Below are 18,873 nucleotides of genomic sequence, written 5' to 3' on the forward strand. Positions count from 1 at the left end.
TAATCCTATCCATTCACAAAGTCTCCTCCAAGATTAGCATTAATATATATATATATATATATTTTTTTTTTTTTTTCTAAGAGTAGAAAGTTCGTGGAAAGAACAACCACTCATAACTTTGAGAAAACTTCCACAAGTGGCTCATTTCAAATACATGCTGAGATAAGATCCATCCCTCTTCATTTCAAGATGACTTTACTGTTCTCAAAAGGCAATGTAAATCCATGAAGGAATTTTACCCAGTTTCAAAACTTCATTCCTTGATCATAAACAATCAAGCTAGCAAATATGTCCCCTCCCATCAAGACACATCACTGATAATGCTCATGTGCTTCCAGCTGGTCACAAAAAACTCAGATAGCTAGCAAGTTTACAATGTATGTCAAGCTGTCTTCTTGTAACACTTACATCAATATATATGGAGGGATCTATGCATGTGGTTTTAGATCCCAAAGCAACATAAGAGAAAAGTAGAACATATCAAATCTATTCATTATTTAAACAAGACAATAAGGATATACATGACATGTTTTAAACTCGAGAAAAGATTTCCCTTCATTTCCACCCGCCTCTTCCTTCTTTCTCTTGGTTCCCACACCCAAAAAAAAAAAAAAAATTCAAGCTATTAATATGGAGCAGTATGCCATTTATCCCTTAACTTTCCGCACCACAAGAAAACAAAACGGGGAAAAAATAAAGTAGAAAAATGAAAGCTTCATTTCTTTATTATATCATCATGTTTCTCATCATTTCCTTTTCTTTGCTTGCAACTCTCCTCTTCAAACTCGTCACACCCTTGTTTGGGAGTTTCCAAGGCCCTCTTCTCCTGCTCCTCGTCCTCTTCCACATTCTCCGCGTCCCTCTCCCTTGGCCCACCTGTCTTCGCATTCGTCTCCGCCCTCACCTTTAACGCCTCCAACAATTCCCTCACCGCTTTCTCCTTATTACTCCGGTTCTTGATCAAGACCTCGCTAACATCCGCCGGAGTCATCTCCGCCCGGTCAATGACACCTTCCAATTCTTCCAAGACCGCAACCTCCAAATCAACCTCATTCAGCCCCAAGTAATTCTTCAACAGTATCTTCAACGCAGGGAATGAACAGTAGCTCATAAATATGTGCATATCCATCCTCCCACTCCTCAACAATGCCGGGTCAAGCTTCTCGATGTGGTTTGTGGTGAACACGAAAATCCTCTCGCTCCCACAGCAAGACCATAATCCGTCCGTGAAATTCAACAATCCCGACAGCGTCATCGTATTGTTACCACCATCTTCACCCGAGCCACCCCCACCTCGCATTTCACCCATATCATAGTAAGCGCTTCTCGCGTGCGAACTAGTACCATTAGCCTTCTTCCTGTTCGTCAAATTTAGAGAGCAATCGATGTCTTCGATGACAATTATGGACTTAGAGCTCGTCTTCATCAGCAGCTTCCTCAGGTCCGAGTTGGTATGCACCTCGGTCAGCTCCAAGTCGTAAATATCGTAACCCAGATAGTTTGCCATGGCTGCGATCATGCTTGATTTCCCTGTCCCCGGCGGTCCATAAAGCAGGTACCCTCTTTTCCAGGCCCGCCCAGTCTTTTGGTAGAATCCTTGACCGTTGGCGAAGCCCATAAGATCCTCCAAGATCTCCTGCTTCTTTACCGGGTCCATGCCTAAGGTTTCGAATGTGCTTGGATGCTTAAACGGGACAGACTCCCACGGGTGTCCCCTCGAGTCCAAGGATCCACCTTTCGAGTTTGTGTACAAAAGACGGTCCTGGTTCTTTCTACGTATGTCGTTTGCCTTTTCCATTATGTAATCCAAGTACGAATCAAGAATCAGCGTTTTGTCGCGTTTCTTGATTCGGAGAGTGAAACCTCGTTTCTCTTCTGGTAAAGGACGCCACGAGAAAGTTTGAGCTTGCCTTTGCGTGACGACATGTTCCCAGAGGACGGTGACGCCGTTGTAGGTGTCGACCATGCAATCATTGTTGGAGAGGCCGAAGGTGGTGGCGCTGGAGTTAAGGGCGCGGGTGAGGCTGAGGCGGCTGCCGGTGATGGAGACGGAGGAGCTGAGGTAGAGCTGGACGGCGTTGTAGAGCTCGTTGGTGTTGACGCCGTCAATCTCGGTGATGTCGAAGTAGCAGTAGGAGGAGAACCCGTGGAAGATCCGGTTAAAGAGCTTGACAATGGCGAAGCGGAGTTCAGGTGGAAAGACTACTTGGATTAGGCTTTGGCAGAAGGCCAAAACGCCCAGAAGAGATGCAAAAGGGGTCCAATACTCTTTCATTCTTAACTTTTACGGTATAGTTTGGGTTGGTGTAAAGGAAAAAAGGTTTTTGTAAAAAATATGCTTAAAGAGATGGGTAAACAGGGTAAGTGTGGTATGTTGAGGAAACAGGGTAAGGGTGGTATGTTGAGGAGAAAGCCTGAGATTCTTTTTAGGTTTGAGGAAGATAATGGGTTTTGCTCAATTTATAGAGAAAAGTTGAGAAACTATGTGAGTGGGTTTTGGAATTCTTCCGAGGGGCCTGCAGGAACTGGGAAATTCGTGGACAGAGAGAAGGAGGGAGGGAATAAAGCAAAGGTTAAAACCTTTAAAAAGAGCCAAGGGCTTTTGGAGGATTAGCTGGCCAATATTGGAGTGATATCAAGTACAAGGAGGACAGCAAAGGAAGGAAGAGTGAAAAAAAACAAAAAGGATTTCTGGAGTAGTTTTTTGAGTTGGGGAGAGATCAGAGATGGGGGGTCCTATTGGCTTGGGGTTGGAGTTAAGTGACGTACAGAGGTTTTTGTTGGTCCTTTATCGAGTTTTTCCTGTACACTATAATGGAGGGTTTGAATAAGTATCTTGCTGATATGAAGGACGAGGGCTGTGAAATGAGAGACTTTATATATTTCAAGATCTTGGAAAGGGACAATGAATGTGGGATAGAAAAGAGGATTACTGCTGAGCTGCAGACCTGCAAAACAATATACACCCAACAAAAACCACTTGAGTACTGGATATATGCATAAAAACAGTGTCCACAATCTAAGAACCTCCGTCCTCTTTTTAATGATAATTGTTTGTCATGTGAAACTTGCACCAGTAAAATCTTATGCCAACTTAGACAAATAACATATGAGATAGCAAAAACAGATAGGAATATCATTAAAGCACAAATGGACTTTTATATCTCGAGCGAGCCCCAGATAGGAATATCATTAAAGCACAAATGGACTTTTATATCTCGAGCGAGCCCCATTTTAATGTTTTGGCTTACCTGCAAAACACGGTTTCTACAATTTCAAAGCTTTCTTCAGTCAGAATTTGAACTGCAACAATATATATATATATATAGCCGGATTGCTTGACAATTTCGAGAAAATGAGATTGCTGTTATACCAATCAACGTGAAATGCCCTTTCTTCGAGGCCTAAAGCTTTGGATCCAATAGCTTTGCCAAAAGATTTTTTCAGATGTTCTGTTCTTATCTTATTTTTTTCACTATTAATTATCTTTATGATAATGAATACAGAGTTGCAACAACGACAGCATTGCCATAAGTACAAAAAATAAAAAGAGCAGATAATGAAGATGGTAGACCCACGTGTTGTAAATAAATGGTCGGAGACAGAGCCTCGGGTTTTATTTAAGATCGGAAGGTTTTCATTTAGGATCAATCTAAAAAGTATGATTTTAAGATTTATTTTTTCATATGATTGATTGTCTTCCACTTGAGGATGAATTTAGAGGAAGAGGAGGAAGGGTGTCCATCTCCAAATTATTTTATAAATGATTTATATCATTTTATTAATGGTGGCTCCTTCAACAAAACAGCTTGCCCCAATCCGATTTCTTTTGGCAACAGGTAAATAAGTTGCAAACAGATGTCAATCCCATTTTTAAGGTTTTTTCTTTAGGATCAATCGTGTTCTTCATGACCTTTATTTTCATTATTTACATACTTATAATAAATTTAAAAATTAATTATATTTTTCCTATGTACAACATCTTTTAAACAAAAAATTTATTAGTTTTAATAAAGCGAGACAATGACCTTAATTGATAAAAAGTGTGTATTATCTTGAATTGTTTTTGCATAATTTTGAATTTTGGTAAGAAAAATGTTAAAATGTCGCCTAACTTTGTCCACTCATTTTGACCGTTCATATATTTAATTTTTTTATTTTTTATTTAATAATTAAGAAAATAATTTTTAATGCATTGGTATATTTTTTTATTTTTTAAAAATATTTAAATATGTTAATCCGCTGGCATTGCCCTTTTGGTAAGAGTAGCACTACACATCTTGAAAAAATATCCTGAATAATTGTTTTGAAAAGTACATTTTACTTTTTATTTTACTTTTTATTTTTTTTTATGTATTTTTTTAATCATCATAAATATTTTTTAAAAAATAAAAAATTTACAATATCATTAAAACATAATTTCTTAATTATTAAAAAACAAAAAAAATCCATTCGGTACACTTTTTTTATCCCGAACTCGGGACCCAAAGGCAAAAGCATTTCTCTTTTGGTAAACCGCATGTCCATGTACAGCCGAGCGGCTGGTGAGACACTCAACCAATACGCGAAAGCAAGCCTTTCAGTTCCCTGGCAACCTTGCCTCTGTTTTCTTTCAGTATGGCCGTACAAGTTACAGCGTTCACCCACACGTAAGCCAGCCAGTAAAAGAATTTAAAAAAAAAAATCACAGACGATTGACCGTACATCATTCTGTCCATGTAAACCAAACATTGGTTACGTTAAAACTGTGTCATTGATCGATCATGCATTGCAATTTGCAGTTGCACCAGACCAGAGCAGATCAGACCTGACCACTTGCTCCTTTTGTCCTGCATGCGTCTCGTCTACTACTGCAGTCACTGTGTAGCGTATGAAATCTGTATTTACAGATCATATATCTAAGTTTTGATCATCGAATTCGGACATCAACCCAAGAGAATCTTTTTCCTTTCAATCTCAACGTTTTGCTACTTTCATCGTCGAACGATTTTCCTTTCGAGTTTTTCTACAGACAACTGCCATTTGCAAACGGGACGTAACCGGGGTGGACGTGACATGACTTATGTAGAAAAATACAAAAGAAAAAAACAAAAGAAAACAAAAATAGGCAGATTATGTAAGGAAAAAAAAAAACAAAAATAAAAAAGAGGTGAGAAGCAGACTAAAAATACAAAAAACTTATCGGCGGGCACAACCGATCAAATGCATCCTAATAGAATTTCTCCTACAAAAACAAACTCATTTTTTAGATTTCATGTTGACAGGTTTCTCCTAAATCTATTTTCACGATTTTTCCCAAATGGGTTTTGTTGATGAAATGGCTCCATCCTACGTTGTATTTTCTTTATGTCCATTGACAAGAACTTTTCTGGTGGGTCAAGAACACGAAAGAAAATATGAGAAAGACAAGTATTGAGGAATAAGGAAATAAAGGGGTTGTTGGTCTAAATCTAAAGAGATTCATACGTCCAAAGCTAAGAACCTCATTTCTTTTGTTTCTGCCATCAGAATCTTCTTAGGGTTTCCAAAAGTTCTCCGAGATTATAAACTAGACAAATGGAGAGGACGAGGGCAAGTATTGTTCATGAAATTGGAGAGGGAGTCGGCGGATTCATTAATGGAGATGGAGATGAAGAGGGAGAATGGAGATGGAGAGCCAGAGAGGGAGAGGAGATGAAGATGAAAAACTATACAAAGGAGAGGGAGGGATATCATTGAAAACGCACCATTTTTTCTCAAAAAAATCAACTGAAACACAATCGTTTCATTAATGAGATGGCCACCACATCAGTGATTACACGCCGGTTGTCCTAAGGCCGATTGCATCCAGCATTTCCCATAGATATATATTTTTATGTGCAAGTCTTGCATAAATTATTGTTTGCCTTCGTAAAAAAAAGAAGTTCAAAATACATTTTCAACATTCAAAGTTTTCAGCATTCTAATTTTCCATGTTTACCAAAGAATTAAAACAATTCTTAGATGTTGTGTGGATTATAAAAAGACGGCAAAAGAGTCAAAGTAGGAGAAATAATTGTAGGTATATATAGCTTGAAAATTATGCAAAGATGACCATATAGATTATGGATCTAGTTTTCTTATACGTCCCAATGCAAATGCCTTCGCCTCCATGAACATAGACTTAAATATATATATCATTTTCCTTACGTTTCATTATCAACCATCTCACCATCAGTTTGTATTATGACAGCATTTATAAGGGAAATTTAAACATATATCTACCAATGATGCATGTAAAAGTCAGCAGGTCAAAGTTTCCAACTCCAAGCAATTATCTAATGGATGTTTGGGGTTACCAGATAAATCTATGGAAGGCTGGATTATCATATCTTTGAATATGTCAAAGTAAGTCTGAAAGAGAGGTGCTACATTTTATTTTATTTTATTTTCTAAACAAGCAAACTCCATTAAAATAAAAGATGATACATGTTAGAGGAGGTGGAGTTTCCCAACAAAATACCTCAAAACAACAAACACAATGCAAATGTGGTGAAAAAAAAGAAAAAGAACGGGTTTTGAGACCAACTTCTTGGTCCCTACCCGAGCCTTACTAAGAGGTGCTACATTAACTACAGAGTGATCTTATAAAAATAAATTCACAAATTAACATGACTTTATATGATACGTTAGATCTATTTTATAATAAAAGTAATTTAACAATTTAACATATCACATCAAGTCAGGTTAGTTTATGAATTTACTTTTATAAAATATTTTTATAGCTAAATATGTAAATCAACCCTCGATCACAAATATGAAAATCAAACTATTTGTAGGTCGATTTTCTGAGTGATGTGAAATACGATGATGAAAAGATTTATTCTTAAAATATGTATTTTTATAAAAAACCTAATGTCTAGACGAAAGCCAAATTTATCATCATAAACGTGTTTTTAGCCGCTCTATTCTCCTCGAAAGACCATCTGTTCAATGTTAACAGAAAATAGAAGGGGAAACACAGATTATAGTGCGGCTTGAATAATAAGTTGAGATGAGATGAGTTGAGATGAAAGTTAAAAATTGAATAAAATATCATTTGAATATTATTTTTTAATATTGTTATGTTTTAAGATTTGAAAAAGTTGAATTATTTTTTATATTTTGTATGAAAATTTAAAAAAGGTGTAATGATTAGATAAAATGAAATAAACACTACTTATATCCAAACCTTACCTACATTGGGATATAACATGCAATTGCTATATTCCATGGTACACTGCTACAGGGACTCAAAATATTGATCGAAGATGTGACCGAGATCTTTTATTTTTTCCTCAATTTTGATTCACTTTTTGAAATTTTGTTTTTTGAAAAACCAGTTATAAAATTAATCTTTTACTCATATAAAATTGAAAAAAAAATCCATTAGGTCACTTTTGTTAATTGTTAGTCATAATAGCATTTTCCTATTCTATAATCTTTATCTTCTCGGAAAATTATTTCATTCTACAGCAGTCAAAGCATGATCAGGCTGCGTCCATCTTCTCCAAAGAAAACCACAAAAGTTCAGTCCTCCTTTCGTTAATCTGGCTCACCCCTCTTGGCTCTTCCCTCTTCGACTCTTCTCTGTTTTTGTCCCCTCCTTTGGTCTAAAGAAGAAAATGGGAACTATAATTTCTTTGGTCTAATTAGCAAAAGATTTATCTAACATGCCAAAATTGCACTTGTTCGCATATGTAGCTACCATAAGCACATACTCTCGAGTTAGTTTCTTATTTTCAGTCTTGCCTACATCTTTTCGGGACGTATATTCATTAATTTATATGGCTTTGTTAGCATTGACGAATGACTTGCAAGGTCATGTTTTTGGGCATGTATCTTAATGAGGCCAGAAACTCCATGAACTACACTACATTATTGGGCCGAAACTTCAGAGGATAAACCAACTCTCCAGCATTTGCTCCCCAATCCCCACCCCCCCCCCCCCCCCCCCCCCCCCCCCCCCCCAAAAGCACACCCAAAATCTTGAGCACTCTTAGGTACCCAGACCGAAACTCCACACCAACGTTAAAATATTGAGATAGACCCCTTTCAGATCTCCCCTTTGAGAAGCGTGACAGAGTAGGTTAAAGCAACTTGTATACTGTTTCATATAGCTAGTTCGGAATATTCACAGAATTGCCTCCAAACATGTCGACTCAGAAGTAAAAAAAAATACAGTAATATGAAAAGAAAAGAAAACAGTTCATTACATGAATTTTTCTATAACCCAAATTGCATTTATGATGCTCATTCGAATCTGTATAGTAGGCAAAGCTGATGTACTAATCAATGGCAATGATGAGAAAACCGACAGATACATACATGAGAAAAACAGGATAGAGGGCAAGGGCCTTTCTCCTGGGGTTGACTGCTGAACTCATGAAAGGATAAGCAGCCCAGGAGCTCCACGCCAACGACACACTTACCACAATCACTTTCAGTATCACATTGTCCTTCAACAGACAGACTAGGGCTCCAACGTCAAGAGGGAACAGGCAATAACCCAGCAAACTCAGACTTTGGAAGAAGATTATATGTCCACCCTGAATAAAAGAATGTAAAAACATCAGCCAAAGTGTCCATTTTTTTTTTTATTTACTGAAGGAAAGTAGGTAAGCACGTGACCCTCTAAAATTCAATCTGAAGACATACCCTCTAAAATTCAATCTAAAGATATATGGGTATTTTTCATAATCTTCTTGTATACAGAATCAGAGACCAGATCACCAAATTTCAAGATTTTTTATGTCTAGCAAGAAGGAGAGGTGTACTAAACCAAAAGTTAACGCCAGCATATGAGAGAGAGAGAAAGAGAGAGAGAGAGAGAGTTACCAGTAGCAGTACATTCAATGTCAGAATTACAGCACCAGCAGCAAGTAGCGCAAATGCAACCGCAAAAACCTCAGACTGGAGAATATAGAAGAGTGTTGGTAGTGAGCTAACAATTTTTTTAATGAGTCGGTTAACTAACTACTATGAATTGGATTTAACTTTAAATAAATGAAAGGATATACAATAAGTAAAGGAGCACAGAGCCTAAAAAGAAAAAAGAAGACATGCCTCTTATTTGGCATAGATACATAATCTGAGTCATTTTCTACCTCTTTATACCTATAAAAGAAAAAAAAAAAGACTCTTAATTGGCATATATACAAAATCTGAGTGTCATTTTCTACATCTTTTTACCTATAAAAGACTAAACAACCCCTCTTAATTACCTATAACCATTCTGCATACACCATAAAAAGAAATAAACAATGAAATTTCATTTCTACATTTTGTCACTGCAGCACACCGAATCTAAAATCCCATAAATACTTATTAGCATCATTGTTTATCTTCTCACATATTCAAAAATGAATATTCAAAGAAAAAAACACTTTCTACATATTCAAAGCTTATTACCATCAATTATCATAGCATTGCAACTCCAAATGTAAACCTAGAGGAGATGAACATTCTGCATACACCATGAAAAAAAAAGAAAAACCATGAAAATTTCTTTTCTACATTTTGTCACTGCAGTACACCGAACCTAAAACCCCATAAATACTTATTAGTATCATTGTTTATCTCCTCGAATATTCAAAAATAAAAGGAAAAAGAAAGTACTATCCTGACCATCATCTACATCATCTCATGCAATCATTTCTGGTTCTACATAGGTATCTTGCAATACCAAAGAGCAAGATGGCAAGACATCAACCCAATAAGTAATGGTATTAGTTCTTGGAAGAAAGCCTCTAATTTCGAAAATATTGTGTAAAATACATTCTCTTGGGTCAACCTGACTCAAATATCTGATGTAAAGCTTTACAAATAGCACGTATAAGCAAGATTAGTATACTTATAAATGCTTACTAATTTATTTTCTTAGCACATGGCATTTGTAATAAAAGAAAAAAACGTGATGAATAAACAAAATCAGTAAAGCAACCATCACTTAGGCCTCGTTTGGTTATACAGATGAGATGAGATAAGAAATCTATGAATAATAATGAGATAGTTTGTGAATAGTAGTTTGTGAATAGTAGTGAAATAGTTTGAATTAAGATGTTTTATGGGATTTTGAAAAATGAGAGAAAAAAAGTTGAATACAAATAGTATAAAGTTAAAATATTGTTAAAATATAATTTTTTAATATTATTTTTGTTTTGGAATTTGAAAAAGTTGAATTATTTTTTGCGTTTTGTTTGGAAGTTTGAGAAAGTTGTAATAATTAGATGAAAAAGTTGAAAACAAAGGCAAAGGCACCTTTAAAGGCAGCTTTTTTTGTATGGACAGCATCTTTGGGGAAGATTCTTACTATAGATAACCTAAGGAAACGTGGCATCATAGCTATAAATTGGTGTTACATGTGTAAGAAGAGCGGTGAGTCCGTCGACCATTTATTACTACATTGTGAGGTTGCCATGGCCTTATGGACAGATGTTTTAGCACGAGTGGGGTTAGCGTGGGTGATGCCGGAAAGGGTTTGTGATTTTTTAGCCTCTTGGAGAGGTATTAGGGGCAACTCTCAAATTGCATCCATATGGAAGATGTTACCTATTTGTCTATGGTGGTGCATTTGGAGGGAGCGGAACGCAAGATGCTTTGAAGATCAAGAGAGATCAATGGAAGAGCTTAGAATGTTGTTTTTTAATACTTTACTCCATTGGTCGATTGTAACTGATTTTCATGGCAGGTCTTTTCATGATTTCCTTGTATCTCTAAGCTAGACATTCCGACCGTGCCCATGTATATGTCCCGTATACTTGGACACTCTATGTCTCTCGTTTGATCAATAAGAATTTGTTTACCGATCAAAAAAAAAAGAAAAAGTTGAAAAGTTCGAGAATTTGAAATTGAAAAATGTTTGTTTTTGAATGGGGTTTAGATGTTGAGTTGAGATAAGATGAGATGAGAGGGGATGAGATGGGTTGAGACCATTTGTGAAACCAAACAGGGCCTTAATATATAAGCTACTAAGAAAGACACTTGAAAAATACATTTTTTTTATAAGTAACACTTGAAAAATACTTGGTCATTATTTAGGCTTTAAACCAAAGAACAGAGTTGCCCCAGTGTATTTCTTTTGAAAACGAATTGAATGCATTAAAAAGCTCATGAAAATGTCCATTTATGCCTACACAACGTCAATCACAAAAGAGAAGGATCTTCATAAAGTCGAATGACAAAAGTATACTAATTATTGTGAATAAATTAACTTAAAAAAAAAAACTGACTCCAGTATGGACTTCAACCTACTACTATAGCAGCTACCTCCACTCACACAAAAATTTTACGATGGAGATCATTACATAGCAGCTATAGGTAATTTACCAGATGATGCTAATCAACCTTGCATGTTAACTCTATTGTTCTTGAGCATCTACATGATAGAGGATGTAACTTGCAATCCCCTCCCCTCGGTTTTAAGTGTTCATGAGATTGTTCTTAATTTTGACAATCCCATTTTGTTCTACGTAAAATGTTTATAGTATATAGATATGCGTATGTATATAATATGTAAAAAAATTATATTAGGACGATGCATACCGCATAAGGAAGATGCTTTCTTCTCAAAGTTTTAAATACTTAGCATGTTTTTATTATAAAATTTAAAAAAATCATAAAATTTATTCAATTAAGTTAATATGAGTTTTCATAAACGAATGGATCTAGAGTTAAAGTTTATAGCATTTGAGCTCGAGCTGTTCGCTCAGTAAGTTTACAGCCTACGCAAACCTAAACTGCCATTACAAATGAATGACAATCCTCATTCCCAGGTATCATTCATTTACCTCACCATAATTGATCGCTAAGCTCAGAACCTCATTAAAAACCAAATCCATCTTTAAAATTAATTGTGTCACCTCGGTTTCCTTGACCAATGAACTAATTTAAAAAACTAAACCATGTCAGTCATATATCATTATTGAATCGGTGGAAGCTAAATTATGCTGGAAGACTGATTAAACCGAAAAAGAAACAAGAAAAAACAGGCAGACCTTCTTTACGGAAGCAGACCAGGAGAGAGCTAGACCCAAGAAGACAATGAAGAAAAAGGGGCCCCAGAGATCCCAATCACGCAACGCCTTGCCGGGATCCTCCCTATAAGGGTTCGGGAACACTACGAGCTTGAGATTGCTGACGATTCTCGACAGATCGCGCTTTACCGTGTCCCATACCGGCTCCGTAAGCGTGTTCGGGGCCGAACCGAACCCACTCGCACCGATACTAGAGGATGGCGGAGGAGGAGGTTCAGGGACAGATGGCACCTTCTGGTTGGAAGAGGGTGGCAGTGGTGGAGGGAGATTGGACTGTAAGAATGGTGAGGAAGAGACAACGGGGATAGAGGCGCGCGGCGGGCTGGGCGGTCGGGCAGGAAGCACTGTGGCGGGGGCGGATTGGACGCTGGCGTGGATGAGGTTCTCGATCTCGTCGATGTCGGATTGGGAGGAAGGGTGAAGGGGTACGGTGTCGCTATGGGACATCTTTTTTTCTGCTGTAATTTTCTCGGGAAAGTGAAGGAACGCGGCCGGATCTGAGGAGTTTTTTGGGTTTTGGGGTGGGGGTGAAGGATTGTTGCGGATCTAGCGAGAGAGAACCGGGAGGGAGAGGACTGGTCGTTTTCTTACCGAATTATTAAGTGTTAGAATTACCCTCATTTTATAAAATGAAGACTAAACTCGAGTTATAATATTTATATATTTAAACTATCATAATTTTAAAAATAAAATATATAATAAAAAATTATTAAATTTGATGAAATAATAATGCTTATTAATTCTCGTTTATTTTCACAATCATTCTCATCTCATCATATCTAATTATTACAATTTTCTTAAATTTTTACATAAAATAAAAAAAACAATTTAACATTTTAAAATTTCAAAATAAAATATATTCTAATAATATTTTATTTAATTTTTAACTTTTATTTTAATTCATCTCATTTGCAAAAACAAACAAAGCCTTAAGAGATTATAATTCCTCGGGATTAAAATTAAATACATTTTAAATTGCAACTAAGACAGCTCCAAATATCACTCTATCAAGAAAGTAAAAGAAAGAAAAAAAAGAGTAAAAATACTACACATCTTCAAAGCTCAACTCTAGGAAAAAACAACTATTCCCAACTCCATCACAAATTATGCACTGTGAAAAATAGGGCCGAAAAAAAATCATTATAATTATAATTTCCTTTTTTTCTCCTCCAAAAATGGGTCCACTTTCCCCGTCACTGCTTCAAATCATTTCAACGTTACACCAACTAATTCTCTGGTTTCAAAATATAATCAGGGTAACACATAATACCCTCATGGAATTTGGGAAAGAAATAGATAGGAATTACAAAGATCCAAAACAGTTGCCCATCTCAAGGCTTCAGGGCAAGGGCAAGACCCAACTTAGGAGCCGCGTTATTGGCCTTTGAGTCGTATTCGGCTGAGAAAGTAAAGAGTGATTTCGGCCTCCATTCACGCTGGCAGAGCATTGCGCCTTTCCCATTGTCGGAGAAGCGTGTTTTTACAACAGTTAGCGGATCAAGTGCATGCGAGCTTCCAATGGTAAAACTGTTTTCTTTGGTGGAAAACCTGTGAGTCATTTCGGCGGCAACTGCTGTTCCATTGACAGGATTCACCAAATGAATATAAGATGCTTTCAATGCCTGTCCTTTGTCCGTCCTGCATAAACATGAGAGGTTCTGGTTCATAAACAATACTAAGCAAGCCTTTTCAAATAAAATGATATGCTCCCAAGGACTGTTGTTTGGGAAAATAATAGAAATCAAAGTTACATGACCGTCAGTTTTTGGTGATCATTCAACAAATGCACAGAATCCTAATTAGGTAAGGCGTTTTTCCCGCTTCGCCTGAGCAAAAGGATGCGACAAAGTAAGCAGTTTGCGACAAAGAAATTATCCACATAATCCTCTAGTCATAGATCTTACGCAACACTTCATTTTCACTCTCTCTGGTTACCTAGGCTATATGGCCCCAAGAAAGCATTACTAGACCAATAAAACATTTTATTTCCTTTGTTTTTATATTGAATTTTGCCCCACCCATCAATGGGACCTTTCTGACAATACAACATAAAATTCATTTTCTGTAACTCTCTATGGACACCTAAGTGGACCAAATTAACCAGCTTGGACTTCCAAAGAGCCGTACTGATCAATTGGTTTATAAGTACTATGGACATGCAAAATCCTGTCAACGGAGTGGAATTTCTTCCCACTTTCAGCTCACTGGTTAGGTGCAATTCATATCTCGTTGACTGGGTGCTTGTCAATCGTCATAAGCCACATGTACACATGAATAATTAATTTGAAGTGCTCAATTGGCACATATTAACATTCAACAACCAGATTTCAACCAGTTCAGAACTTTCCAAAACAAATCAGAAGAGTTCCAGGTAACCCCGAGACAGTTTCTTGGCAGGTTTCTGAATCTGACTAAAACTAACCAAATTTTAAGTTCTCTCAAATGTAAGCCCGAAACCAGAGAATATCTTTGTTGAAACACAACAGTACACACGCAGACAACATAAAAATGTGGGGAAAAAAAAACTTAAAGCAAAGAAAATAAGAACTCTTCTACACTTACAGTAAAAGTGCTGCAGAGTAATCTAGTTTATTCAAGCCAATCCCGGCATTGAACTTGGTGAAGGAAGCAGAAGCTGTATCAAATCCAACTTCACCACCCAAACTGAGATCCTTGCTGCCAATTGCAGCTGAAAGCTCCAAAAGAGGAGTTGGGTTCAGTCCAATACTGGAATCAATTGCTGCATGAGGATGAAGATACTGAACATCCAGCTGAGGTACAATGCAGAGAAAATGTCAAATATTTCCAGAGTAGCTTGGAACCGAATTTTATACTTAGCCATTTTTTTTATAATTAATTTTATACTTAACCATTAAAATCATCTATATAGAAATCCATATCCCCAGTTTAAGACTTTCCAAAACAATAGCTAATATGAGCCAAAATAAATGGGCTTCTAAAAGCTCCTACAGGTTTCTAAAACATAACCTTTTATAACATAAAATGACATATTGAAGACCATGGGACAGGTAAGGGAAGGAAAAATATGGAAAAAACTACCTATACATTCATACATTATCCAACCACCTGCTAGTAATAAATCTATGAATAAACTAACCCTCTGGTTCCAATACGATCAAATCATTTTAAATTGTATGTTACTGACCTTGCCAGACTTGTGATCAGGAATTTTGAAGCTAATTGCTGCTTTGGTGCTTGGCAAGATATCACTCACAGTCACTTTTGTAGACACCTGCGAATAGGTAAATTAGAAATACATTAAAGCGGTTGGTAGTAGACAACAGATGTTGGTAATACAACAAAAGGGCCAATAAGGGGCACACCTAATACCCTCACAACGATAGTAAAAAAGAAAAAAAAAAAAAAGTTGTTGTAAGGCAGGTTTTTCGCCTCTTACATTAGAATAAGTATCAACTTTCACGTCCACAATAGTGTTTCCACTCTTGTACAGGGTACTTATGTCACCCAAAAAAAACTGATCCCTCTTCAAACCTGTAGCTGTAAGTCCCTGCCATACAAAAGTCAAGTATGAAAACAGGTAAGGCAGACAACATCATATGCAAGAGGGAGGAAGACTAAAAAACTGTTCTTGCAAAAGATAACATAAATGAGAGAGCAGTATTTTTCGCATTGAGGCCCCACAACATGAGGAATGACCAATTGAAATGTCATTCTTCATACTCAGGAAAAGAAAAATTGAAAAACAAACGTCATTGTCCAAAATAATTGGCTTTGGTGACCAAAACTCAGAATATAAAATATCTACATACAAATCCCAAATATTTTTTGAAAAACATATTTGGATATAATGTGTACAATAATACACATCCAGAATATTGACTTGGATCCTCAAGACATGCGAGAACTTTCAAGTTGAAAAACAAATAATCCGGATCATTCTAGCAAACAAGTCAACCACTCTAACCAAAAACATAAGTTTTGGAAAATAAGGAACCTAAAACCAGAAAATAGGATCACACAATACCAGCCCAGTAGAGCTCAGCAATGACAGGGTAAACTTGTGGTCGAAGTTGTAATCCTTGGTCAATAGGTCTGCATAGAGGTGCAAATTTAAACACAATTAAAATTGTCAAAGCAAGATACCGCAAAGTTTGAATACTCTAAAATAATCCATGATGGCACAAAGCAACAAAGGAATCAATTTCATCGGAGCATAGAGCCAAGGATGTAGATGTAAGGCTCTTCATAGTGTATGCGATATCAAAGAGGATTAAAATTATGCATGGGATCGGTTCCTTCGTATAGTCCCCAAGTTTTTTTTTTTTTTTTTTGGCACCCGGTGTCCAAGAACAATGTCTCGACTAATCCCGAGAATGCACAAGCCCTCAGCAAGGATTTTCCCACAAGTGCATCTGGTGTAATTTAAGGGGATTTTTCCTTAGTCCGATGTCCCTTAAAGCTTGTTTGCACCCAGTGGGATTCAAACCTTAAACCTGGAGGGAGTATACGTCCAAGACCAAGGCCTTTACCACTTGAGCCAACCCCTAGGGGTTTGGGTCTCCAAGTTGACGCATAATAGAATATATAAGAGTCTATTTGATAATGGTTCATAACATAGAACAATGACTCTCATTACTTCATTTGCAGTGATAATGCTAGGCTTTTCAAATATGTAATTTACCATCTTTGTGCCATTTATTTTCAAAATCAGAATTGCACATTTGCTTGGGCTCAAACCTTGCCATATAAATTTAGTTTATATATATATACATTTATTATTGACTCTCCTTTTTTAAAAATTATTTCAAGTACCTTCTATCCATCAAAGGTTCCTGCCCACAGCAAATTAATCAAATATATAATATTCTCAACCACGACTTACATGCCAATCATCTAGTACATTACTTTGCATAGGCTCAAATATTGTATATGCTCCATTTCAAGGATGTGTACTACCTATAAAAAAAAAAGGATGTGTACTCACATTTGTCAAAAGTTCAAACCCTTGCAGATTTACTTAGTTTTAACAGGTCAACTCTTGCCAGTCAGAACTCATAAATATATTTTTCAGAGACGGCTCATCAGATGCAACAAACAGAAAATTCGACAAATTGGATTAGGCCTGATTTGGGAAATATTATATCAGTAGAACGATCTGTGAATTCAGACAGGAGCGAGCTGTTGAATTTACTCAAACACTTGGCAGGCTACTGGAAACTTCTTTCTCTTTCCTAGAAACATCAGTCATTTGTAATTACTGTTACCATTTACAGGGTTGTTAGATCAGGGGTATTAACGCCCGTTTACTTTACCTTCTACTCCATCCCAATGTCCGCCTCAGCCTTACAATCATGAGAAACATGGCAAATGCAGTCTCATCGACACATTCTGGGAGGTTTATTCAACTAAATTACCTTAACATTTACAATAATTCCCCCACCCCGCCTTCCAGAAAAGAGAAAAAGGAAAGAGATTCTGTCCATGGTAAACCTAAAATTAAAACCTCCAAAATTACATACAGGTTCCATCCTCCTGATAGAATATACAAAATATGCAGCCAAATCTATCACTGTTACGACATGTGACTTTTGCATTGTTGCAACTTAGTGTCAATTTTTTTAAACAAAATTCAAGAATGCTACTCATGCCACAAGCTCAACAATTATAGAACATGATAAACAATGCAACTTTAAAAAAAAAAAATGTTTGCATGTGCCTTGCACTATAGATCTTCTAAACTGTGGGCAAAATTGCAAGGAAATGAAACAAAAGAGATCTTGTAATAATTCAATGATAAAGGGTTCTACAGCCCATATCAACCAAATCTAAAGCCCAAAAACACATACAGGAACACAACCTGTAGGGCGGTTTCATATAGGGGATACCTTTTGCCTTTTTGCCTATATCTGAAAATGATGCTGGACAACTGGCCATGTTCAATTAGAACGAGAATAGTTCCACACCCTGTGCCAAAAAATGTGACAATATCCCGTAAGTTGTAGCATTAGCGCAAATGGCACTTCCTTCCATAAGAATGTAGCGGAGGGTAAAGTAATGAACTAAGACGGACGACTGGGCGCGATGTAACATACTCATAAAAATGTTTTGCAAAGGACGTATTAAAACGGCAGGTGCATCGCAAGGAAAGCAAATCAGATAATCAATAAATCAGTTTTTTGGACGTGAAAATGGTGACTGACATTTGATTTGGAGAATTCTAAAGCCATACAAGGAACCCCGATTTTAATCAATCAGCAAAACCACATATAATCGTAGAAGAAGTAGCAACAGAGCAAGCTCCAAACTATTAGTCTCAAAATTTCAAATCTATTCACTTCGAAAGCAGCTTCACACATTAGGATCACACGCCCCAGAGAGAGAGATGAATACATACAGGGAGAAGTCGGCGTAGTTTCTGTAAGAACAGAGTTGGAGGTGAACGCCGACAAAGAAACCCTGATGCGGCTTAGGCGACCCCGCTTCAGGCGACAGCCGTCTATTTATTTATCTATTTAGTTGAATCGCCCCAGAGCTAGCGAGTACGTGAGCTTTGATTGGATAACGGTAGTTACAGTAAGCGTTGATTGGTCGGTGAGACTGCTAAGTCACCATCGCTTACTACTTCAGATTTTCACAACTCTTTTAACCGAAGTTTTTGTTTTCTTCGCTTGGTTTAGGATCTTATATTATCTCAACTTATTATTATAATTTTTTTAAATTTTAATATAAAATATAATAAATAATTTAATAATTTTAAATTTTTAAATTTTTAAATAATAATAATATTTTAATAATATAAAAGTCAAGTTTTAACTTGTTGACTTAGTATTGAGATTATATTTAGATATTGAACTACGTT

The 18,873-nt window shown here is 36.6% G+C and overlaps 3 protein-coding genes across 4 annotated transcripts; all 3 read right to left on the reverse strand.

Annotated features, from left to right (window-relative positions):
* Positions 1–676: 676 nt before the first annotated feature.
* LOC121262914 (AAA-ATPase At5g57480-like) lies at positions 677–2,370 on the reverse strand. Its single transcript, XM_041165610.1, has one exon. It carries the CDS (start codon positions 2,273–2,275, stop codon positions 716–718), a length of 1,560 nt encoding a protein of 519 aa, XP_041021544.1. The 5' UTR covers positions 2,276–2,370; the 3' UTR covers positions 677–715.
* A 5,717-nt stretch (positions 2,371–8,087) lies between these two features.
* On the reverse strand, positions 8,088–12,627 carry LOC121263077 (protein YIP4a-like). The gene is made up of 3 exons (XM_041165866.1): positions 11,994–12,627; positions 8,836–8,910; positions 8,088–8,546 (listed from the first exon to the last, which is right to left on the reverse strand). The coding sequence occupies exons 1-3, from the start codon at positions 12,477–12,479 to the stop codon at positions 8,286–8,288; spliced, it is 822 nt and encodes a 273-aa protein (XP_041021800.1). The 5' UTR covers positions 12,480–12,627; the 3' UTR covers positions 8,088–8,285.
* A 528-nt stretch (positions 12,628–13,155) lies between these two features.
* LOC121263074 (mitochondrial outer membrane protein porin 4) lies at positions 13,156–18,559 on the reverse strand. Of its 2 annotated transcripts, none has more exons than XM_041165861.1 (7): positions 18,409–18,559; positions 17,900–17,978; positions 16,039–16,106; positions 15,451–15,561; positions 15,199–15,285; positions 14,595–14,803; positions 13,156–13,670 (listed from the first exon to the last, which is right to left on the reverse strand). In XM_041165861.1, the coding sequence occupies exons 2-7, from the start codon at positions 17,946–17,948 to the stop codon at positions 13,364–13,366; spliced, it is 831 nt and encodes a 276-aa protein (XP_041021795.1). In that variant the 5' UTR covers positions 17,949–17,978; positions 18,409–18,559; the 3' UTR covers positions 13,156–13,363. The 2 variants fall into 2 exon arrangements, with proteins under 2 accessions (XP_041021795.1, XP_041021796.1); XM_041165862.1 differs by having other exon boundaries at positions 18,107–18,474.
* Positions 18,560–18,873: the final 314 nt, after the last annotated feature.

This window comes from Juglans microcarpa x Juglans regia, chromosome 4S (assembly GCF_004785595.1).
Source record: "Juglans microcarpa x Juglans regia isolate MS1-56 chromosome 4S, Jm3101_v1.0, whole genome shotgun sequence".
Taxonomy (NCBI): Eukaryota; Viridiplantae; Streptophyta; class Magnoliopsida; order Fagales; family Juglandaceae; genus Juglans; species Juglans microcarpa x Juglans regia.